At 41.5% G+C, this 21902-nt stretch overlaps 1 protein-coding gene across 1 annotated transcript in view; it reads right to left on the reverse strand.

Moving 5' to 3' along the window:
• LOC107185389 (diacylglycerol O-acyltransferase 1) overlaps positions 1-21902 on the reverse strand; it is a 113709-nt gene that overhangs the window by 38481 nt on the left and 53326 nt on the right. The window contains exon 6 of the mRNA XM_015573055.1: positions 182-337. Coding sequence (XP_015428541.1) covers positions 182-337 — 156 coding nt within the window. The remainder of the gene's footprint in view (positions 1-181; positions 338-21902) is intronic.

The raw sequence follows: 21902 nt of genomic DNA on the forward strand, positions 1-21902 counted from the left end.
CGGATTTAAAACAAAATGAAGCTACAGTACCAATTCGAATGTAATGGCTATTATTTTCGTAAATTAAACAAGTTCTAAGATAACAATTCTAATTTCGAAACAGTTTCGACTACCTCAGGCAAACTCACAAGGTCTGATCTGGTCCGAGGGTGACTGTAAAAGACGTTTTTTCTCTACTTACATAGTAGATTCTTGTAGGACAGTGACTGCCGTCGCATTCTACCCTGCGTGGCTGTCTTTCTTTGACTGCTCAACCGACACCACATGTTCACCTGCACGTACGACCAGAGCTTCAGGAACAGGATGGCGTACAGCATGCACACGTACATGGCGCCGACTGGAACAACGGGGAATTAATTATACGTATAACGTTGCAAACCACTGCGAGCCTTCGAGCCTAACGTATGCTTCCAACCTGTCGCGGTTGGCACAAAGCTAAAGGCCCGAGAGCTCCCGATAATTTTGTCAAGGTGTATCTGTTTCATTCAAAGATGCGTGACAATGACTAAGCGAGACAATCATGATAACGGGTTACTCGATAATTCATTTATAATAGAATTTCTAAAGAATAATCAGAAATATTAATCCCGTGATCGAATCATCACTGGATAGATCGTAACCAATGAATTAAACGTGGTAAATTTCGTTTCGGTAACACACGGGGCCCGGTTAAGCCTCGTTAAACTTGGATTAATCCGTTCTCAGTTCGTATTCGTGTACATTACAGTTTTCTAACTACCGAAGTTCACCTAGTTAGCAAGACAAGTGTTTCCCATAGTTCCTACCCCCGAAGCATCTCTCAAGGCTACTAATCAGCCGCCTTGAATTGAAGCCGCCTTCCATTCTGATAGTAGCCATCGTGTATACAGGGCGTAACAAACTTTAGCGGCCCCGTTCTACTCGCATAGCGAATTAGCAGAGGTCAGATGGTCACGAATAGACCGTCCATTATCTGCGTTTATGACACTAGTAAATGTATTGTACAATAAGATAACACGCGGTAGATTAAAAACACTTTTGAAAACATTGACACGACCTTTACGTTATTTACAATAGAAATTAATAAACCCCTTGATTATTTTATTCGTAATAAAGTCTAGAATTGTTATCGTGGTTAAATTAACATTGTCACTAAATTATCAAAACTTTGGTTAAAAATTATTTATGCGGCGACTCACGATAAGCTGGCGTATTAACCACTGCTTATTGGTAAATTAATACCGTGGAGCTCGTTGGAAAGATGATGCGATGGTGATTGGTATTATGTGTTCTAATTGATTGACACAACTTAGTGACACACTTAGACTTTAATACAAACTTAGCAGTGCGATGTATGTGTGTACCGGTTGTGATCGATGTGTTCTTCTCGACGGTTGAATGTGTTCTACTGAATGAGGGAACGGATCAACTCTTGATGAGTGGGAAATGCAGAATTTTGGTTGGTGAAGGTAGTTTAAGAAATGGTACTATGAGTTGGAAAAAGTGGGGTTTGGTGTATGTATTGTTACTTAGATTCCTCGAAGTCAGCGCCGAAATATAAAGAATCCCTGTTTATGACAGTTTGGTGACCTTGTCGACGGCCCAAGCGTCGAGTATTACGACCATCGCCTACCTGCGATGAGTTGCGACATTATAGTCACATACTTTCACAGTTTGTAAAAATGATAATTTGCAAGAATTCGAATTAACACATTCGCTACACCAATCATATTGTTTTGAAAACAATCGTCAGTGACTTGCATTCTATTCTGTGGAATGTTCTTGACACCCTCATTAAAATATTAAAAAAACATAAAACAGGAATAACAAATAACTAATGTATAGGTGGACATTGCAAAACACCATTCTGTTTTTATCGAATAAATTATGCTGGCTTAGAAATTGGAACGTTAATTATGAATGAAAGTGCTACTATAATTTTCTTTATATGTATAACGAATAGATATTAACAATAGTACGCGGTCTCGTAAGAATAAATCCCTTTATCGACGTAATGTCCGTCTAAATATCACACATCAAGAATTCCAAACACCCATCCAACAAATTCAAACGATACACAACAAAGATATACCCGGGTCACGCAATTTTCTTCCCCCTCAGAAACAGTAAAACAAGAATCAACGAACATGCAACGAGAACAGAAGCTCGCGCAAAAATTATTTCCCCGCGTTCGTTATATCCGCGCGTGTTCCTTCCCTTCTGGATTAATGGAAAAAAAAACGTCGAAAGAAATCGAAGAGAACCGCGTGGATACAGACAACCGTAGCACAATTTTAATCATCGCAATTTCGTCGAGATCCCGCGAACGTGAGGCTTATAAAACGTAGAGCGACGTATTACGGGCCCAGTTTACGCGTAACCGGGGCAATTAAAAGGGTTTATAAAACACAGGTAATAAACATTCGCGGCGCGAGGGAAGAACCACCAGGCAGACAGCTGAATTAATTTTCTTTTTTCACGACCGACAGTCTGAAACATACGTAATGATTAAAAGTTCAAAGAGCCTCTCTGACCGATGGTGTAGGTACGTACATCGCCGTGAAACACGTTTCGTTTTTACCGCCACGTTTCATCAGACCTCTCCCCTCCGCCCCTTGGGTTGCGTTTAATTATCTCCGCAGTATTTGCATCGCGATCTTAAGAATGTCAGTTATTATTATGCGCGGCTGGTAACGGGTGCCAAGCTAATGGGTTCGCTGTACAGCGGAGGCTTTGCATAATCCTCATATTTTCCGATATTTCCATCGAAACCGACTTCTTCTGGACGGGATTGCTCGTATCTTAATTAAATCGGAGCCCTATGACCATCGCGATCCTGGAAGCAGCCGAACAACCGAGATTCCGAGCGCGTTGAAGGGACATACCGTGTCGAAGGGCCGGGAGAATCGTCACTCTTCTACGCTCGTGTTAGTAGAGCCCCGAGATTGGTCCACGGGGGTCGATGTTACGCGAAACTCGGTAACATAATATGGCGTGGGAACAGATGTATTCCATGGAATAATAGAACGTGGAAAACGAAAACCGATTTGGGGTGTGTGAGTGTATGTTTGTAGTGTAGTAATGGAGTAATATTTATTACAAAGAAAAATCGATGGTCCTCGAAACTGAGCTAAAATTCTAAATGAAGGATGTAAATTACTGATCGATCATGTGGAAACGATAATCAGTAGATTACGGATTTTAAGTATTTATAACGTATACTATTCTTTAGATTTTTGTGTGATAATATGTTTTAACTCTCGGTCGGACTGACTGGGAACATTTAAACGCGAATCTTCGAGAACCCTAGGCAACTAAAGAAATTCTGATAACCAAATGAGATGTTTTTATTTTACTTTTAGCTTATTGAAATTCCTAGTAGAATAAACAAATTGCTGTTCAATACCAATTCCTACAAATTAGTCCACAAAAATCTATAGTTGCGTGAAAATCCACAATCGAATGATTATGTATATGCACAGTATGGTATACAATCTGAAGATTATAGTTTTCTCCATAAATTTATTAAAAAACCGTATTCTCTGATTTTGATGACCAAGTATTCTAATAAATAAAGTATTCTAAATGTGCCATCCTCGATGTCCCAATTCGACCTGCTATGTTCTCGCCCGTCCACCTTCGTCGTAAGCATCCTCTTTACGCGTCCAACTTTCCCAGCCACGGGCGTTCATAATCCTCGTAGACTATTTGAATAAATATTCATACAAACGAGGCTTTTATTTGCATGTAAATAATCCTGAGGAAACGCGAAACGGCATCGCGAACGAAATAAGATCGCACCTGCGGTGGATGAATGTAGAGTAAATGTTTAATTAATTAGGAAAACGTGTCATGCGCCGTGGCTTATCCCACCCAAGAGCGTTAAAATATCTCTCTCTCTCTCTCTCTCTCTCTCTCTCTCTCTCTGGAACATCTGGTCGACCCAATTGTCGGACGAGATCTATAATAGGGGAATTTAAAATGATTCGTTTTACTGTAGAACACAGATCTACACGGTACAGTTATAAGAGCACGACGGTCGTAACGATGTCGTTTGCGTTCGGTTCGTGCATAGGAAGTTTTCTGTCCAAGAACAACAGCGCAGAAACGTACTTTTCCAGTGGAATCGGTGTGTATCAGTGCCAGGTTTTTAAACGGAATGAGAACATAACAGTTCCGGGTACTCCTTCAATTATCTACGAGAGAAAGTATAAGGAAGTTCCGAGGAGAAATATTATGAGACTGGTTCGTGAGTTTCTGTGGAGCAGGATTTTAATTACTGCGACAAAGACGATGGATAGACTCCAATTTCCAATGTATTGTACAAACTGGAAACACTGCTTTCAGAAGATGAAAGTGTGATACCTCGTGTAACAATGCATCAGAATAATACAAGAAAATTCTTCTCATTTCAATTGAATGTGCAATGAAATGGACTTTCGAAAAATTTGCTCGTGTGTCTGACCATTACTCGATGTTTCTACTTTCGGCGGTCATTATAGACATTACGATGCTGTTTGAACATCGGTCGCTCTCCATTACATTTCGAATTGTTAAAAATGTTCTTAAAATAACCGGAACCACATAGAATCCTGGTTAGAAAAGAAACTTTTGCTTGGTTCCAAATCTTCAAGATTAATACATAAGAATGGCCCTATATCCTCATACGTACAATGTAATTATTGTTTAAATTTATTTATATTATTTACTAAACTTAAACAGTCATAATTTTCTTATTAAAAAAAATATATTATTTAGACAAACGATGTAACAAGAACTATTCCAGTCAAGTAGTCTGAAAATATTCCACAATATTTCAAATTTACAAGTATATGTTTCAATTTTCACACCAATTTCGATTTAAATAACAAATGATAATTACTTTTCTCGCACTTAGTATACTCGTCATTCACAGCCAAGAGGTGAACAGGTCTAGAGGATTCCAGTTCCTCAAACAAACGTCTACAGTCTCGTTATCCAACACGTAAAGTGAGCTACCCACGATTAAAGGCACAGAGGAACGCCGAAGAAGCCAGTCGTCCGATATCTCAATCAGCGTAACCTCCACCTTCTGTCCCCCGACTTCGTGTTCGCCCAGATATCAATCTGAAATGGTTTTCCTGATCTGGGTGAGATCAGATAAAACGAAAGGCACACATGTGTGCCTCGATGTACCTGGGGTGGCACTCTGCAGCCCTCGAGGCGAGATAGTTTCGTTTCCCAATCGTGCATCAGCCGCCAAACTATACCGAACGTGGTACATACGTCACGACATTTGGCAATTATCTAGCCCCCGCGAATCTAGTATACTGCGTACATACATACATGCATTACTACGCCCAGAGAGGGTGGAGGGTTACTCGTGCGAACCCTCGTGCGAGCGATAATCTACCGAGCGGTATAAACGACAAACAGGGACGCAGATGTACTTCCTCCAGACCCAAGATAGTCTTCACGCGATCGGCGGTGGCCGCGTGTTCTTTTCCAGTTTCTTTCGGAATTTCCTTCCTGGCCACCATTAACATCTGATCGATCCAACGTCCCGATAACGCAGAACGAGAATGTTAATCCGCGGTCTGATTTACTACTGACCTCGTTCCTTCCTTGCGGACCGATCCCTTATGAGGGATTAATCTCTTGGGGAGGCGGGCACGATCGTGTATGCTAACGCAGGAAATTAATATTTATTTCCATGATCGCTTTTTAATGGAATCGGATAAATACCCAAGCGATTTCGGCGAGTGGCTTGTTAGTCGATGATATAGTAATGAACGGTAAGATGATTCTTCGCGCAAATGGGAGATTAACGTGTGGAATAAAAGCGTGGATAATGAGGCTTATAATTTCGTTTGTGGAGGAACACTTGTCTTGCAACATAGTCGTTTGTGGGATTATTCATCTTTCAGACGAGTAGTCTACCGAATCAAGGGTTAATATTCACTCGAAGTAGAAATAACTGTTTATAGTCAGACCTGAGTTAATGTACATGTCCACTATAAATTCTCAAAATAAAAGCTCCGTATAAAACAAATATTGTATACTTTCTGTTAGTTATCACTAGACTGCGGAACTTTATGCAAAATAACATTTCTCGGAGTGATATGTAGACGCAGATGTAAAGATTGGATTTTCTTCAATTTCTTAAGAATTTTATTATGATAGGAATAAGACAGAAAATGTATTAGATTTAATGTTAACTTTAACATTTACCATATTTCACATAGTTGTATATCTTCTAAAAATGCATAAAATCCGCTGTCTAATTAATTATCACGCGTAAAGTCTTCTCTTGCTTACTTCAATTGACAAAATCATAAAAATCGTCAAGACACCCACACAACAAGGCTGATTCTAAACAGACCAAGAAATCATAACTCTACGAATTACTTACATTTAAAGATCCCTACCTACAGTATCTAATTCATACCCTATCATTCAAGTAGAACAGGAAAGAATCCTGATACTCGGGCAACGATCCAATCTCGACACAATCACACATGTCTTCAATCCCAATCACAGAAATCGTCAAACATCACGCAGAACTTAAGTTCTGCTTGCACACTTAAGTGTTACCCTGAGTTATCGAACCGGATCGTGAAGGGGTTGAATAAACACGGTCCTGAAATGGTGTCGGATCCACGCGTACACGTATATTTCGTTGGGAAATATCGTGGGTCCTTACGCTGGCGGTTCGCTGTTGTACATCGTGTGCCATTAACGAACGATAATATCGTGGTCTGGGGGGGGGGGCAATACTTGTTACAAGCTTTCTCGCTTTCCCATTATCGGTGGCCATCATCTGCGGGTTGGCAAACTGCACATCCAGCCACCGAAATTCAGGTGCATTAATTTATATTCTTTCCGAATAATTTAAAGCCAGGGGCCCCGTTAAAGCGTCCACGGTTATATTTTATGAACGGTTCGGCCGAGCTACGAGAGGTGGCTGAAACAAAATTTATGTTAGCGCTGATGCCGCGCCGGAGAAAGTTGATTAGCGGCGCACAAATTAATAGTGCCTGGGCTCACGACCCCCGACACCTTGGCAATCGGTTTCTCGTTGACAGTATCGTCGAATGGGATTCTATTTCACTTTTTTTTTTTTTTTCGTTGTTCCGTTGACCATTCGATTAATACGAACTTTCGGGCAGAGAGTTTCCGCACGCGCGGCGTAAGGTTATTAGATTGACGAATATGAAATAGCTTATTTCGGCTGTGTGGATTTTCGGGTTTGGTTAATATTAATTCAATGATACTTGTTTATTTCGACTGGCTGCTCTGCAAATGACAGGAAACACTTTCAATGAATATATTTGATGAGGACTGATTGTTAATTTAGAGATTATTTACTCCATGGTGATAGAAATAACTGTTGAATAGAAATAAACGTTCGTCTGACTATTGGTGACTTGTTCTACTTGAGATTATACCAGGTAATCCCATATGTAATGCAAAGTTTCTAACTATTAATCTTCTATATGTATATATTTTTCATCATTTTCTACAACATTTCGCCATCTTTTATACCTACTTTTCAATACGAACTTCCAGTTTCTCTTCAACATACATAAAAAAAAATTCTCTTTACTGATGCGATCACCGATATAACTTACTATTGTTCGTTTCCATGACTTCATGATTTTATTACATATTTCTCGCAATTGCTCGAGTACTTCAACGAGATCCTTTCAATTACACCAACGTGATAATGTAGTCAAAAGGAAAATTCTTTCAGTAACACTAATAACAACTACCCCCTTGATCGATGCGGATCTCATTTCCGCGGAAGGAGTCGTGTCGGTGACAAACACTCGTGCCTTTTTCGTGACTCCCGGCAATCTGAGTCGACCGTACAATTAAACTGTCACATTTTCCACCTGCAACTCTCCGTAAGGCTCTGTCGCCGGAGATTCATGTCGGTTGATACGTTGTCGCCTAGATTTTTTCACGATAGAGTTGCGTCCGTGCAAATACGAGGCAGCAGCCGGTGTTAAATCTCGCGACGGGACGACAAATCGTTTAATCGTTTCAGTGTCGCTGGTCACTGCAGAAATCCGATCGAAAAAGTGTCAAAAATAGATTCATTAAGCCTAACGTCGTACAGAGGTCGTCTAATTTCATTTGTATGCTATTTAACAAAAAAAAGGGGCTTAATCGAGCATTGACAAACATAATATATAATAAAAGATTTGAGAGTAATTTAAACAAAAAATTCGTTTTTTACGGTCGATAGGTTATTATTTTTATATTCAGGGTGTCGCGTAACTGGTGGTACAACCAGATAGTGAACAAATTTCTTGGACGTTGTGGCCCAATGCGGTGGTACTTTTCGACATGCAAAGTGAACAGCTCGCTGTGTGGGATTCAAATGGATCGACCGAATTCACTAATCGACCTTATCCAACAATATACACTTATCAAACGGGGCTCTAGAAGATAGGAAGGGTGGTAGTAACGCTATTTATTTGCAACCACGATCTTTCACCGACTTGAGAACGTATCAATGATTTTATTACCCCGTTCGCAATTCCATGGTAGATAAACCAACAAAAATATATCGCTCGGTGGGAAACAATTTTCGGTGTGGCTGGGTAGGTGAACAAAAAAAAACACAAAACGCCAGAGAGTACACATTAACGTATCAAATTATTCAACTCTGATTTCGAGAGGGGGGGGGGGCACGTTCGCGAGCGAATCCGCATTGTACCAGCCTCGGGTCCGCGACAATGGGCGGAAGTTCCAACCTGGGGAAAATAGTTTCTCCATTTTCTTCGGCCGCGTTCTCGCTCGGTTTCTGAGGAATTGCCAGTTTTCACCTCGGACCCCCATTGTCGCCCGGTACACTTCGAGATCTCCACAATTCTCGATCTCTCCACCATCCCATTTCCCACATCCCCTACCCTCCACCGATTTCCACTACCCTCTTCTCACTCTCTCTCTCTCTCTCTCTCACCTCATCCTAGCCTCGTACCACGACGATCTCCAGCAGCGATCCTTCTTTTCTCCCCTCTGCTAACATCTTCTCTCTGTTTCTCGTTTGTTCGATTTCTCCCGTCTTTCTTCGTCCCACTTCTATTCCCTTCCGATATCTTCCGTCCCACTCCCGATCGGAGCTGATACCAGAAAAAGCAGACTGATGCATTTTGATCAGGATCCATTTCCGCGTGCCACCTCGGAACGGAAGAGACTCGAGACTCTCTTTCACCCTCGCTCAGGAAACGTGTCATCGAGAAACGTCCCCTTCTACCTTCTTACTTCTCTTCTGAGACACGCTCATACCCGGGCGGACTTAGTTTCTTCATCTTTTATAGGCTCCCACATATACACACACACACATATATATATATATATATATATATATATATATATATATATATACACGTGAGGAATAGTGTTTCCTCGGGAAACGGAATAAACGCGACCGTGAGAGCTTTCTCGAAGGGATTGCGATATCGTTCCACGCGAACAGGGTTTCGTTATTAAATTACCATTTGGGTGGGCGGGGGCGGTAGGAGCCGCGATCGTATCCGCGGATAGGGTACCTACACCTAGACGTTAGATATTCGTCAGCGAGCGTGGGGCTGTTTGATCCGAAGGAGAAATATCCGGAGCTAACTTCTGGGACCCTTTGACGACCCGGCATGCTGCATTATTAATACTTTCGACAACTGACGGTCTCGATACGTCGGAGTTACTGAACGTTCCGGTAAACTGACGACGGGAATCTGGTTCTGAAGAGGATACTATTAATAGTAGGAATTTGTAGACGGTATTTTCGAGGATAGAAATCTTCGAGGATCCATTGTACTCGATCCTGTTGGGACACTTGCATTAATAACGAGAAGCGGAATTTTTATCCAAGAGATGCACCCTGGGGATGACGTCAAACAGGAATACTTTTCCAGAGTAAAAAGTATGTTTTCTTTCTTTATGTTTTGCTGGAGTTTAAAACCTTGAATGGTACTATTGTCACGGTTGAAGAGGAGATGGTAAAACATTCATAAGGTTAGAGAAGACAGCAATTGCTATCACAGCAAGGAAGACTTTTTTTACGAAAGCGTCTCCTTGGCAGGCTGTTTCTAAATAAATATTCGTTTCAACAGTATACAACAATTTTCAGAGGCCCCTCGAGGATAATTGAGAAATTGTGGAAAATGTTTAATTTCCGAATATAATAATTCTAGTAACAGTAGTACAATACTTGAATGGTCAGATTGTACAGAATCGAAACAATTTCGATATTTTCATACCTGTAACGTGACACTTGACCACAGCTCGCGCAAAATCAATGCAAATTGTTTCACTGTTTTTTAATTTTTTTCCTGCTGTAATCCGAAGAGCTAGATTTACGGGCGATTTTTTTCATTAAATATAAAAGCTCGTCCATTTTAACGGCGCGTCCGGACACAGCTCGTAGAATTGATACGGGAATGCGTCCGCCGAGCAATTAATTAAAATACAAATTTCAGGCTCAATTTCACATTCTAAATATTGTATCGCATGAAATACACGATCGTATCGACGTGCCCCTCCTTCCTCGCGTCGATGTTCCACGTAACGTAACGTGGTAGAGAACTGTAACAATTATAGAGGCACTACTGTGGTCAATTTTCTCTGTAATAAACACTTGCTTCATACGGAAAATTCGGAAAATTGTGAGGACACTAGGTGACTAACAATCAATTAACAATTCACGACAACTAGGGAGCCGTTGCTGTACTGTTTTATCCCTTTATAATGGAGAATTGCTTCAGACACAAAATTTCAAAGAGTATAATGATCATGACTAGTTCAGAATCGGGACTACTACAGAGGCGTTTCAGTGAAACTCACTTCCCAAGAATTATCAGGCAGTAAGTTTAATATATAATAAATAATTGGAGAAACGACAGAGATAAAGCACGTAGCAAGTTCTTCTAATTTTGTTAACTACAAGACAGAGATCACGACAAGTAGAAACGTAATACAGAAAACTTTAAACTTATCCTGTCGGGCCTTAAAATTCAGAATATTCGATATAACGGCGCCATGGGCGATGTGTACACGTTGTAAATTAATCGTTTCATCGAAAGCATTAGAACTAACTGCGAATTCGCGGAACACTGTAACACGACTACGCCGAACACGGCTACAATCTTGTTTCGCCTCGCGTGCACGTTGCATTTGGCGTGACAACGGGAGGTCCTGCATGTAACCGGTACACCAGAGCGACGCCCCGTTGCATAGATCGAGCATGTTACATGAAATGAAAAAAAGGCGTAGAGAGAGAGGGGGGGAAAATATATGAAGCAGAATTTAAAAAAAGGTCACATCGGTACGCATTTCAGTGGTAGATTCTCGATATGATCGTAATCAGAAACGGCGACTGCATTTTCAATTCCACGTATTCGTCGGCACTGTACAGACGGAATTCGTAAGTGGGACGACGGAGATCATCGTTATCGTCGTTAACATTTCCGCGATACCTTGACGAATTCTGACGAAATCGTCAGGATCGGACGAAAAACATAAATTCAACGGAATTAACGGATTAAATTACATCAGCATAACTACGTGCCCTAGGCCTACATTGTATTTCTTGAGGTACTTGTCTTTGAGGGAATTAAGTTACGAATAATATCTTTACTGAAAAATTAACTTAAATACTCTTCAATTTTCGGTGATAATAGTACTTTTTTCGTACAATCAAGTAGAGAAACAAATATGTTTAGGATACTGCTACTAATACAGGCTGGTTTTACAATGATCTGTTTCACTGTAAATTCTTAGAATATGTGACAATTGATCCAGCCCGTCGTCGACGCTCATTGGACAACTGTCATAACTGTAAAACCACCCTAAAATGTTCAATTCTTACGTATTGTGGTTAAAATAAAAACGAACCGAGAATGCCACATCTGAAATAGAAAAGAATAGCTTATATTCCCCAGAAAAAAAGTGGTTCGTTTTTGTTTGAACCACAATACGTAAAGATTGAAAATTTTAGGGTGGTTTCATAGTTGTGTCGCGCAGTGAATAAAGCTATTTCTCATATGAACATAAATCAAATGCACAGAATTAAAATCTTTTATCCGTGGATTATAACGAATTAATGTGCCCGTATCTATTGTTTCTCCTTCCCGGTGGTAAGGTATGAAATATATTAATAATATATTAATGATATGTAATAACAATTTTCGTTGGAAAACCAGTAATCCAGAAACTAATGTTAACGTATTCGCATCAACACGAATTGGATTTAATCATTCGGCATTATCGCATAGATTTTCAAGTCAGATTTTCTCGAAAACGAATTCCCCGTACAGAAAATTTTCAATATTACCATAATTTATGCTTTTACCAGAAATTCCTCTACATTCTGTTCGTTTATTCCAGCTGCCATACTCTGTAGGTACAGATCAAATGATATTTAATTAAAACTCACACGAGAACGAGAACCACAATATACTGTAATTACATACACACGCGGATATGTACCGTTCCCATATTTATTTATTTCGCCCCGATCGTAGCCCCGATCCACCGACGCCATATTTTATTTCTTCGACTAGCGCGTTCACGAAACGAAACCTTATTCGACCGTCTCGCACGCGACTGAATCGCGAGTAAACCCCTCGAAATTACGGTTTCATAAAAGTTCGTAACGCGTACCGAAAAAAAATGCCAAAGGCGTTTCACGGATGAAAGACGCGCGACGACACCGTTCTGAGAAAACGTCCACCCAGATTCGTTTCCTTTTTATACTTTCACATGAGTACAGAAGACAACAAGACCGAAAACATTATTTTCACCCCTTACCACGCTCCAGACACAGGATTGTTCGTCCCGTGTCATCGTAATTCTTTCCATTAACGTGTCGACGGTGATTCCATATTGACGATTTTTCCCCTCGCCCTGGCACAACGTATACATACCTACACATTTGAAAACTGGTCGGAACCGTTCACCAGCAACTTCCCCCCTCGGAATTCTGCACTGGCTCGTAATTAATAAACTTCCACTATTTTAGGTTGAATTTAATTCATAATACACGACTCCAGAGAGGAGGGATTAATTAAAATAGAAGATCTGCCATTCCGTAGGAACCGTACACGGGTCAGAACTAGTTACCCCAAGCCTGGCCGTTAACCACTCGAAATATCGAGTCGGAAGTTGCTCGGTAACCGGATAATTATTCCGCGAAACGACGACGCACGCCCAACATTTCGTTGTGCGCGATCGTGAGTGACCCCCGTGTCAAAATCCTATCGCCTGGCAACCGTCTCGATGAAACGGGACGGGACGGGGGTAACCGTGACAATGGCACATCCTGCTCGTACCAATTCCGCGGTATCGATCACGGCAATCACCGGTACCTGGTTCCACCGTGAGTAAAATTATCGCTCGATACCCTGTGAATCGAGGAGAGTGCCAACTTGTAGTGACATTCTGAACCGATGGTATCGCAAAATGGAACATTTAATTATTTAAAATTATACTGTGATATTAATTTCACGCACAAATTTTCTAATGGTATTTAAATAATCCAGTATTTTTGCAATATACGTATCACCTATATTTAGGTGACATGGCAGTCAAAGTGTTGATTAAGGTAGCACAGGACAATTTAAATTCAGCGAAACTAACCACTTATTATATACTACTCGCAAATACACCTAACGATATAACTATCAAAATTATTTCGCGTCAGAAAGGCCACGTTTTAGAACCAAAGGAAAACCGCGAAAAATCCACGGCAAGGCAACAGCTTCGATATGTTCCAAAGGGAGTTTCCCTGTCGGATTTTAACGCGGTTCTCACGGCTCGGAAGCTCCCGGTGGGTGAACAGAAAATTCCTCCGCGTACGATTTTCGTCCGCCTATTGACTTCCGCGCGGCGAAAGAACGACGGAAAGGAAACACGTACACACGTCCGCATACCCGTGCGTGAAACGAAATGCACGCAGCCTGCCAAGATCCGGCGTTCACGCACGGTAACTCCGCGAGGTGATTACAACCCCGTGCCAACTGGATCCCGTGCCAGGATCACGAAATCTCTCGGGAGGTGGGGGGCTCCCTCAACGGTGGAAACCGAAAGAAAGGGCGAAGGAATTGTCAGGACATAAGTAGGCAATTACGCGTGTTCGATGAATTATAACGATTAATCCTGAAATATGCAATATAGAAACACACTCCTGGAAATAGTGGTGGAACTCTTCAACCGGGAGAACTTTTAGTTGGTCCGTCAGAAACTTTTGGATGTTGCCCACAGTTCTAAGATGACGACCATTAAGAGGGGTTATGATTTTTGGAAACAGAAAGAAATCACGTGGACTCAGATCAGGCGAGTATAACTATAAAATCATCGTAGAAGATTCAATCTTATGTACTGTGGTTAAAATAAAAACAAACCAAGTATGCCATGTCTTGAGAAATAATGTTCCTCTGGAAAATGATAGATTGTATTTTCTAGAAAAAGAGTGGTTCGTTTTTATTGTAACCACAATAGTTTAAGGCAGTGTTATAGTTATACCACGCAGATGTACTGACTATATATTGCCAAATCCAATCCTTTTTTTAGACGAAATTAAAAGTCCACGATGTTGCAGTGATATATGTCCTCATTCTTCAATGTTTGCCGCCATTCTCAAAAGGAAACCAGTCAAACTGATGAATTTCATATTGATTCACAGTTCATTAAAAAGAAATAGTGGATTACTCATTGGTACACCTAAAGCATTTCAGCTATTCTGAAGGATTATGCAAACCCGTCCAGGATCTCCCTGTGCATCGAATGAACTTTTTCCAACGTTAACGAACTCCACAGGAGATCTCGACGGTGACACTTTACCGGAGGGATTCGGCGGTGGAGACACCGAATTCCCGTAACATCTCGCATGAAGTGTTAATTCGTGTACGTCAGAGTTGAGCGCCAGGAAACCCGAGCGCACACACACAGAATCAGTCAGTCGGAATCTCCGCAGAATGCTTTCTTCCCCACAAACGTTCGAGCCAGTCGCATAGAGATGACAGTGCAAGTGTCTCGCAGGAGGACATCCTGAATTTCCAAAGGGATTCGGCTAGCCCAAGAACGCGGTGCTGAAGCTTCATCTCGCCCAGGATGAGGAGGGAGAAAGGGGGTGAGAGAGGGGTATGCCACGGAACCCCGGGGATCGAGGTTAAACCGTGGGTAGATCTACAAAGCGAGAGCCACACGCTAATGTGGTCACGTTTAAGGCCGGGTCGGATGCGCGTTACGCTTTGATCGTCGTTCAGCCACGACGATTTCATCCGATTCATTTTTTAGCCGTTGTGTCTGGTCTCCACTGGTTTTGCACAAGGGGAACACCAGATTAAAAATCCACCGACGGATCTAGCCCGTTTTGTTCCCTGAGTGAAAAGAAACCGAAACGGCTTATTTTATATAATATGTATATGCAAAATAATCACTGTATTGAAATTCCTGTATTGGAGCATCAGTTCGAGCCACCTATAGCTTCCAGATAGTAAGTACGTATTAAAAATTATTTTCTAAATATCGCGTTAACTATTAGGTTTAAGACGGGTGACGGTCGACACATTTTTATGTCGAATTTGATACTCATTCCGTTAAAAAAAATCAAGGTGACATTGAAATCTTGAAAAATGCCTCCTCCACCCACAAAAAAAGTACGTAACCCAGATCTTATAAGAAGACCCTTGATGCAATGAAATTTTCATAAAGTGTACCGTTGAGTCATTATTCGAGGTAATCAAGTTAGCTGAGAAACCCTGTACATAACTTCGCGGCCTCCAGTCGAGCTATGAAATTCCAGGCGGGACCGATATCTTCAGAAAAAGATCCGAAGATTTACTACATACTTTCAGAGATTCTCGTACAACTTCGAGCTGCCGCGGGGAAGATTCTTGGAATTTAATTCGAATTCGCCCGAGCGTCTCAAAGAATACGACGGGAAATCGCGGAATCTCCTTGAAACAAGTATCTGGTACACAAATCGAAAGGTGGAATGTTTGAAAGTTTGAATTCCGAAGAAAGGTATCTCTTACGAGGCAGACACTGATGTACCGTTCAAGGGAAATTACTCAAAGGAGAAGCAAGTATTCAACCTTTACCAATGTCGAAAGTAGTTTCTTTGAAGAACACTCCAATTATTACTTGCTATAAGTAAATCGTGTCTACTTCTTTCCACAATCACGTTGCATCTAACAAGGAGTGTATTTTAGGTGTCCGCCTCCGATTGCTTTGGTTTTCGGATATGTTTTAGAGGACCGAAACATAAGAGATACGTATTTTTTTATAGCGGCCCGTTTTCATATTTAAGGGGTGAAACCACCCCTCAAAGTTTCGACCCGGAACTACTATCTCGAAAACCAGAGGAGATACATGAAAACTTCTAATGGACGAGGTCTGCGGTTTTTTATGTAGAATAATATGGTGCTAACAAATTGTCCAAAATATAATTTGTTTATAACAACAAAATTTCGGATAGAAATTTCGAGTGGTGGTTACACCCCTTGAAGTCGCGTCTCAGCCGATAAAAAAAATACGTGTCCTTTATTTTTGACTGCAAAAAGGTTCTGAAAATGATATTTTTTTGTTATAAACAAATTGTATTTTTGACAACTTGTTAACCCCAGTTTATTGTACATAAAAAACCATGAAAGCCACCAATTGAAAGTTTTCATGTATCTTCTCTGGTTTTCGAGATAGTACTTCCGGGTCGAAACTTTGAGGGGTGGTTTCACCCCCTAAATATGAAAAGGGGCCGCTATAAAAAAATACGTATCTCTTATTTCTCGGTCCTCTAAAACATATCCGAAAACCAAAGCAATCGGAGGCGGACACCTAAAATACACTCCTTGTAAGTCTAACCAGCGTGCTTATACAAAGAGAACACTGTATACTGATCTTTAATTCCAGACAGATACAATTACTCTAGTTACACGAACAAATACAATATATTTCAGTAATATCATATTTACCGAATCTGTTACAGTAAATAATTTATGACTGCTCGAAGGCTCCTCGGCACTGACTGTGTAAACGTCATCCCCACCACTGGGCGCTTGACTGTTCCAATCATTCCGGATAACGTTTGAACACTCAGTGCCTATAGACACCCTAAGAACACTCATAGATGATTTAATGTAATCCCAAATATTTCCTAAGTCATACAAATTCTCCGCCTTCCGCAAACGCCTCAATAACCAAAAACAGAAATTACTGGTACACACAAAGGTTTTCCATTACCCAGACACCCTGTACAAAATCCAGACGTCGAAGTTCACCGTTCCATCGGTTAAACACTAGATCCCAAACAAATCTCGTCGTTTCCGTGCACAGAACGTGAGAGCAAGCGTTCACCACCAGGAAACCTAATCGCGAGCGCCAGGTTGGTCGAGCGGCGACGTTAATATTTCAACGGGATCCTGGGCTCTCGTTGGTCCTGTGTGTCATCGCAAACCGACGTGTATTTGTTACATCTTCCCGCGCAAACTCTCCGCAGCTTCCATAAAGCCGGGCCGCGTCCGGTATCAAGTCAGTCGCTTCCGACACGCTACCCGCAATCCGTCCGTCCCCCCGACGATCCTACGCCCGTGACTTCGTTCGCATTACTCGCGTGGAAAGCAATTTACCATCCTAATTTCGCGCGGATTATCCGGTGTAAACGGGCACGGCCCAGGTCTCTCCTTTGTGCATTCGGCTGCCTACGAGCTAGTTAGCCTAACGGCGTCTGGCGAGGCTCCAGTCGTTTTCCCTTCAACTGAGCTCTCTATCTCGCTCACTCTTTCTCTCTCGGCTATGCATGAAATTCTTGCGCCTGGGAATCGGTGTTACGGTTTCCAGTGCCGTACACGATCGTCCGACGTTCTGCGTAAATCGAACCCAACAGAGATTCAGGATAAGAATAACAACTGATACGGGGAGTGATCATCGCGAATAACGTTGCAGGAATTTAATTTTCTTTTTACAAGTCAAATTTTATTTTGTAGCTACCGTAAAGGCACTGAGTGTTCAGACGTCATCCCCACCCCCATCCACCCTTTCACTACCACCGTTGACATCCTCCATCCCCCCTTTCGTTTAAGTGCAACCTGGTCGTTTCTTCTGGTACCAACCAACGTTCCCAATTCCTCGACGGGTATCCCATCGGCCACTTCGTATTCCTGGTATTCTTTGGAATTACAAATTATGCAAGAGCGCGAGTCGTTCGACCGACCCGACCGCCTCGGGGATGAGTTCCTTCAGGAATTACAAATCACGCGTCCAGACACCTGGAGCTGTGTCTACAGAGACTCTGCGGTGCAGAGAAGTGATGGGGGTGGAAGCATCGGGAACGCGGCCACTGTTGGTTTAGGCAGGAACGAATAGGGTAGGACGGAACAAAGGAGCGGTAGATCAGATTTAGAATCCCTGTGAGTGTCTGGTCGCTCGGCGACAGAGAGAGAGAGAGAAAGTAGCGGCTTAGTGCATCGTCGAAATGTAAAAGGCAATCAGTGTGTGTTTGTACACGCGGTTTAGGGAAGATGGGGTGGGCCAGGATTTCTCAGTAAATAGCGAAGGGGCCAGAGTGGCGCGAACAGATTTTCCATAGATTCTCTGAGAATCCCGTGAAAGCGTCGACGTTAACGAAACCGACGGTTGATTCCATCATGCTAAACATTTTCCTCTTAATTGATACCGGTTTCGTGATCAACGTGATTGGGACCGAGAGTTATAATTGGAAGACTTGATTCTCTCGTGCGAGGATGTTTACAGTAGTGTTGTTAAAATGAGCCTCGAGTCTTGAGCTTTAACAGCTCGAGTCACGGTACAAACCCTAAAAGCTCGAAACCTCAAGGTTCAAAGCTTGAGTCGTGAAAGCTCGAGCCTTTAAGCTTGAAGGCTCGAGTCGTATAAATTGTATGTAGTGAAGTACAGACCTTGAGTTTTCGAAGCCTTAACACTTAACCTAAAAGTTTTCAGTTTTTAACTCTAATATTACACGAATCTCAAGCTTTTAAAGCTTCAAGGGGGGATAATCCAAAAACGTCCAGAAAAGCGTGGTTTTTGTGAATTAGTTCTGCTACACCCAAACCTCATTAAACTATTACTAATAGGGTGATCAAATATATATTTTGGATAATACGTTAAATTTTCTTTTATTACAAAATACGTATGTATACTTGAGCAACATATACGAGTCATAGGATGTTACACGTCGAACAAAATAGTTTCTCCATTGGTTCACGGTTCATTGATCTGAGAGACAAAGTTGAGACATTTTTTCGTTATTCACGTGAATTTCGACTTAATATTCTAGTAGAATATTTTCGAAAAATTATACTTTGAAAGTATATATAAAAAACTTAATTCTTTCCAATCGTCACTGTGTTATTCCACATTAAGTTTGAAGCTTTAAGGTTCAACCCTCTAGAACCCTTAAGTGTTAAATAATGGAATTAACACTAAATCTATAATATCATACTTTATACAGTTTTTAAAAAATACAGCCATGACTGCAAACACATGAGAGATTGATACCAAGAAAGTGAAATGAAAAATGAAACAAAATAACCATTGAATGGTAGACGAAATGAAACATTGCTAAAAATTTGTCTGTAATGTTCAAAATTTAGTATTATCGACTGAAAACATGATCTTACGCTGTGGGAGTCAAAGATTAATGTACTACGCATGATAAGTTTGCACAATACATATAATCATATTGTGTAATATATTATTATATGATTATAATGAGCAATCACTCTTTGGCGCTGAAGACAAAACCAGCAGAAACACGCTCGGCAGTGAACGTGTTAGCGGCGAGCTTTATATGATTTTAGCCTTAAAGACTGAGTCTTTAAGGCTAAGCTTTGTAGCATCAAAGACTCGAACTTTATACAACACTAATTTACAGTAGCTGTACTCCTTATTCTAGTCGCGTAGTTTTTAGTTTAGTGTAATAAAGATTCAAAAGTTCAATCATAGCAAGCCCAATGAAGTTGACTCAACATTGACTGTCTAATGTTGACAGTTGATGCAGAACTGAACGACAATTAAAATTAACATGTTACTACAAATTTCCGTAAATAACGTGACGGCGTATAAAAGAAAATAATCAACTTGAACCATATTTAAAACATCGACCGTTCCTTCGACCCGAATCACAGAACGTCCTTTCCACGTTTTTCCATTTCCCACAGTTTTCGCCGATCTCTTGCCGTTTCAGAAGCTGATTTACAAAACACGCAAAAAAGGAGACTCGCGGAACGAGCGCCGGGAAAGTCGGCTGCCACGAAGGTAACAGCGTAAAAATTCCCTCATTTCCATTGAAATTATTTTTACTACTTGAGGGAAGAGAGAGGGTGGGAGAACAGGTACGGTAATCATGCCAGAAATAACAATTGCCGTAGTCTTTTAAGAGATTCCCGTTTCAGTTTGCCGCCGGTTTTGTCCGGTTATCATTTCTGTTTTCCCTTCGACGTGAAAATTCCATTATTTCTTGTCGTTCTCCGCGTCGGGGCTCTCCTATTTCGACTGTTCACTGCGACGGGCTGACTATCGTCAACTGGTCGTCAAGTCATTGTTGTCAACAATCGTGCCCACTTGAAATTACAACGTTCTCCGCCGGGTTGTTTGCGAATTCTTTCGCGTCACGTGGAGGCTTCTGTCAGTTGCGCGCCAGCGCCACTCGAACCGATGTGCAAGGGCCCCGTTCTAATAATTCTCCACCTACAACCTTTTCAATTTCGCCCTCTACAGAATAAATTCATCACAGAAGTGGGCAATTCGCGCCCACCGACGTGCTTCGATATGCTGCCAAACGTCGCTAACATAAAATTGTAACGAGCACATACCTCAGCCTCCTCGACAGCCGTCGACAGTTGAATATATTTAGTAATACCGATTGCTTTAGACAATTAAAAGATCGTCGGGATGTTCAGTAGGTAACCTTTGGTTTATCAGTGAAACTATTCGAAAACTAACAGAAAACAGACCTGCCGCGTTATTCACATAGAGTGGAAAAAGAGAATAGAGAACCAAGCAAGCCTACTCACCAGCGTATTAAACACCAAGTGTCCTAATACTTATAAGCAGTGAGTAGTGTATATTTCAAAATCGTGCTGAGAACAGAATTCTCCCACGACCTCTTCCTTCTTATTATCCCTTGCATCTCCGTCGTAGTTACGACACGCCGCCCCTAGTTTTCATATGTTTAAGGAATGCACCGCCGAGGATGGATATCGTGTATGAATAAGACAGGTGCACACTTGGCGAACGGTAGCGACATGGAAATCGAGAGGAAGACCCGAACGTCATTCCGTTTGTTCTGGAAAACAATTTCGGGGAATAGGACAGGAAGTACGAGGAGGGCTTAATCTATGCAAACAAGGGAGGACCTTTGTAGATCTGTAGAGCATGGACGAAGAAACGGAAGATCGTAGTACCGACCGTTCCCGGTGTTTTGATTATTTTATTGGGCTGCCAGAGCAAGGTAATGTCGCGGTTTCCCGCGGAACTAACGGGCCAACCCATTCCTGGATTCCACCCTCTGCTTTTAATGAAGCTTCCACGTAGAACTCGTTCGACTCGAATGTAAAACGGTATTTTCATTTTAATTGACATACGAGAACACGACCGGAATTATTAATGAGTATCCTGGCAAAAGTATTCGAAATACCCTGTTAATCGTGCGAAATAAAACGTAAAATTGTTTCGAAACTACCCGATGCATATTACGTAATAAGAAGCCGTTGTTATTTTTCCCATCGATCCTACACGATCCTCCATCAGCGAATCCGAATGAGAATCGACCACCAAAGTGAATTCCAGAGAATCGACTCGTAATATTCCATAATACTTGCTCTGTTTATGTTGTTACGAAATCATTGATCTCACCGCGTGAATACGCGTCCACAAGCGTGCAGAATTTGTTAAAATTCAACTGGTCCCTCGACGTCCAC

This window comes from Dufourea novaeangliae, unplaced genomic scaffold (genome assembly GCF_001272555.1).
Source record: "Dufourea novaeangliae isolate 0120121106 unplaced genomic scaffold, ASM127255v1 scaffold57, whole genome shotgun sequence".
In the NCBI taxonomy this organism is placed as follows: domain Eukaryota; kingdom Metazoa; phylum Arthropoda; class Insecta; order Hymenoptera; family Halictidae; genus Dufourea; species Dufourea novaeangliae.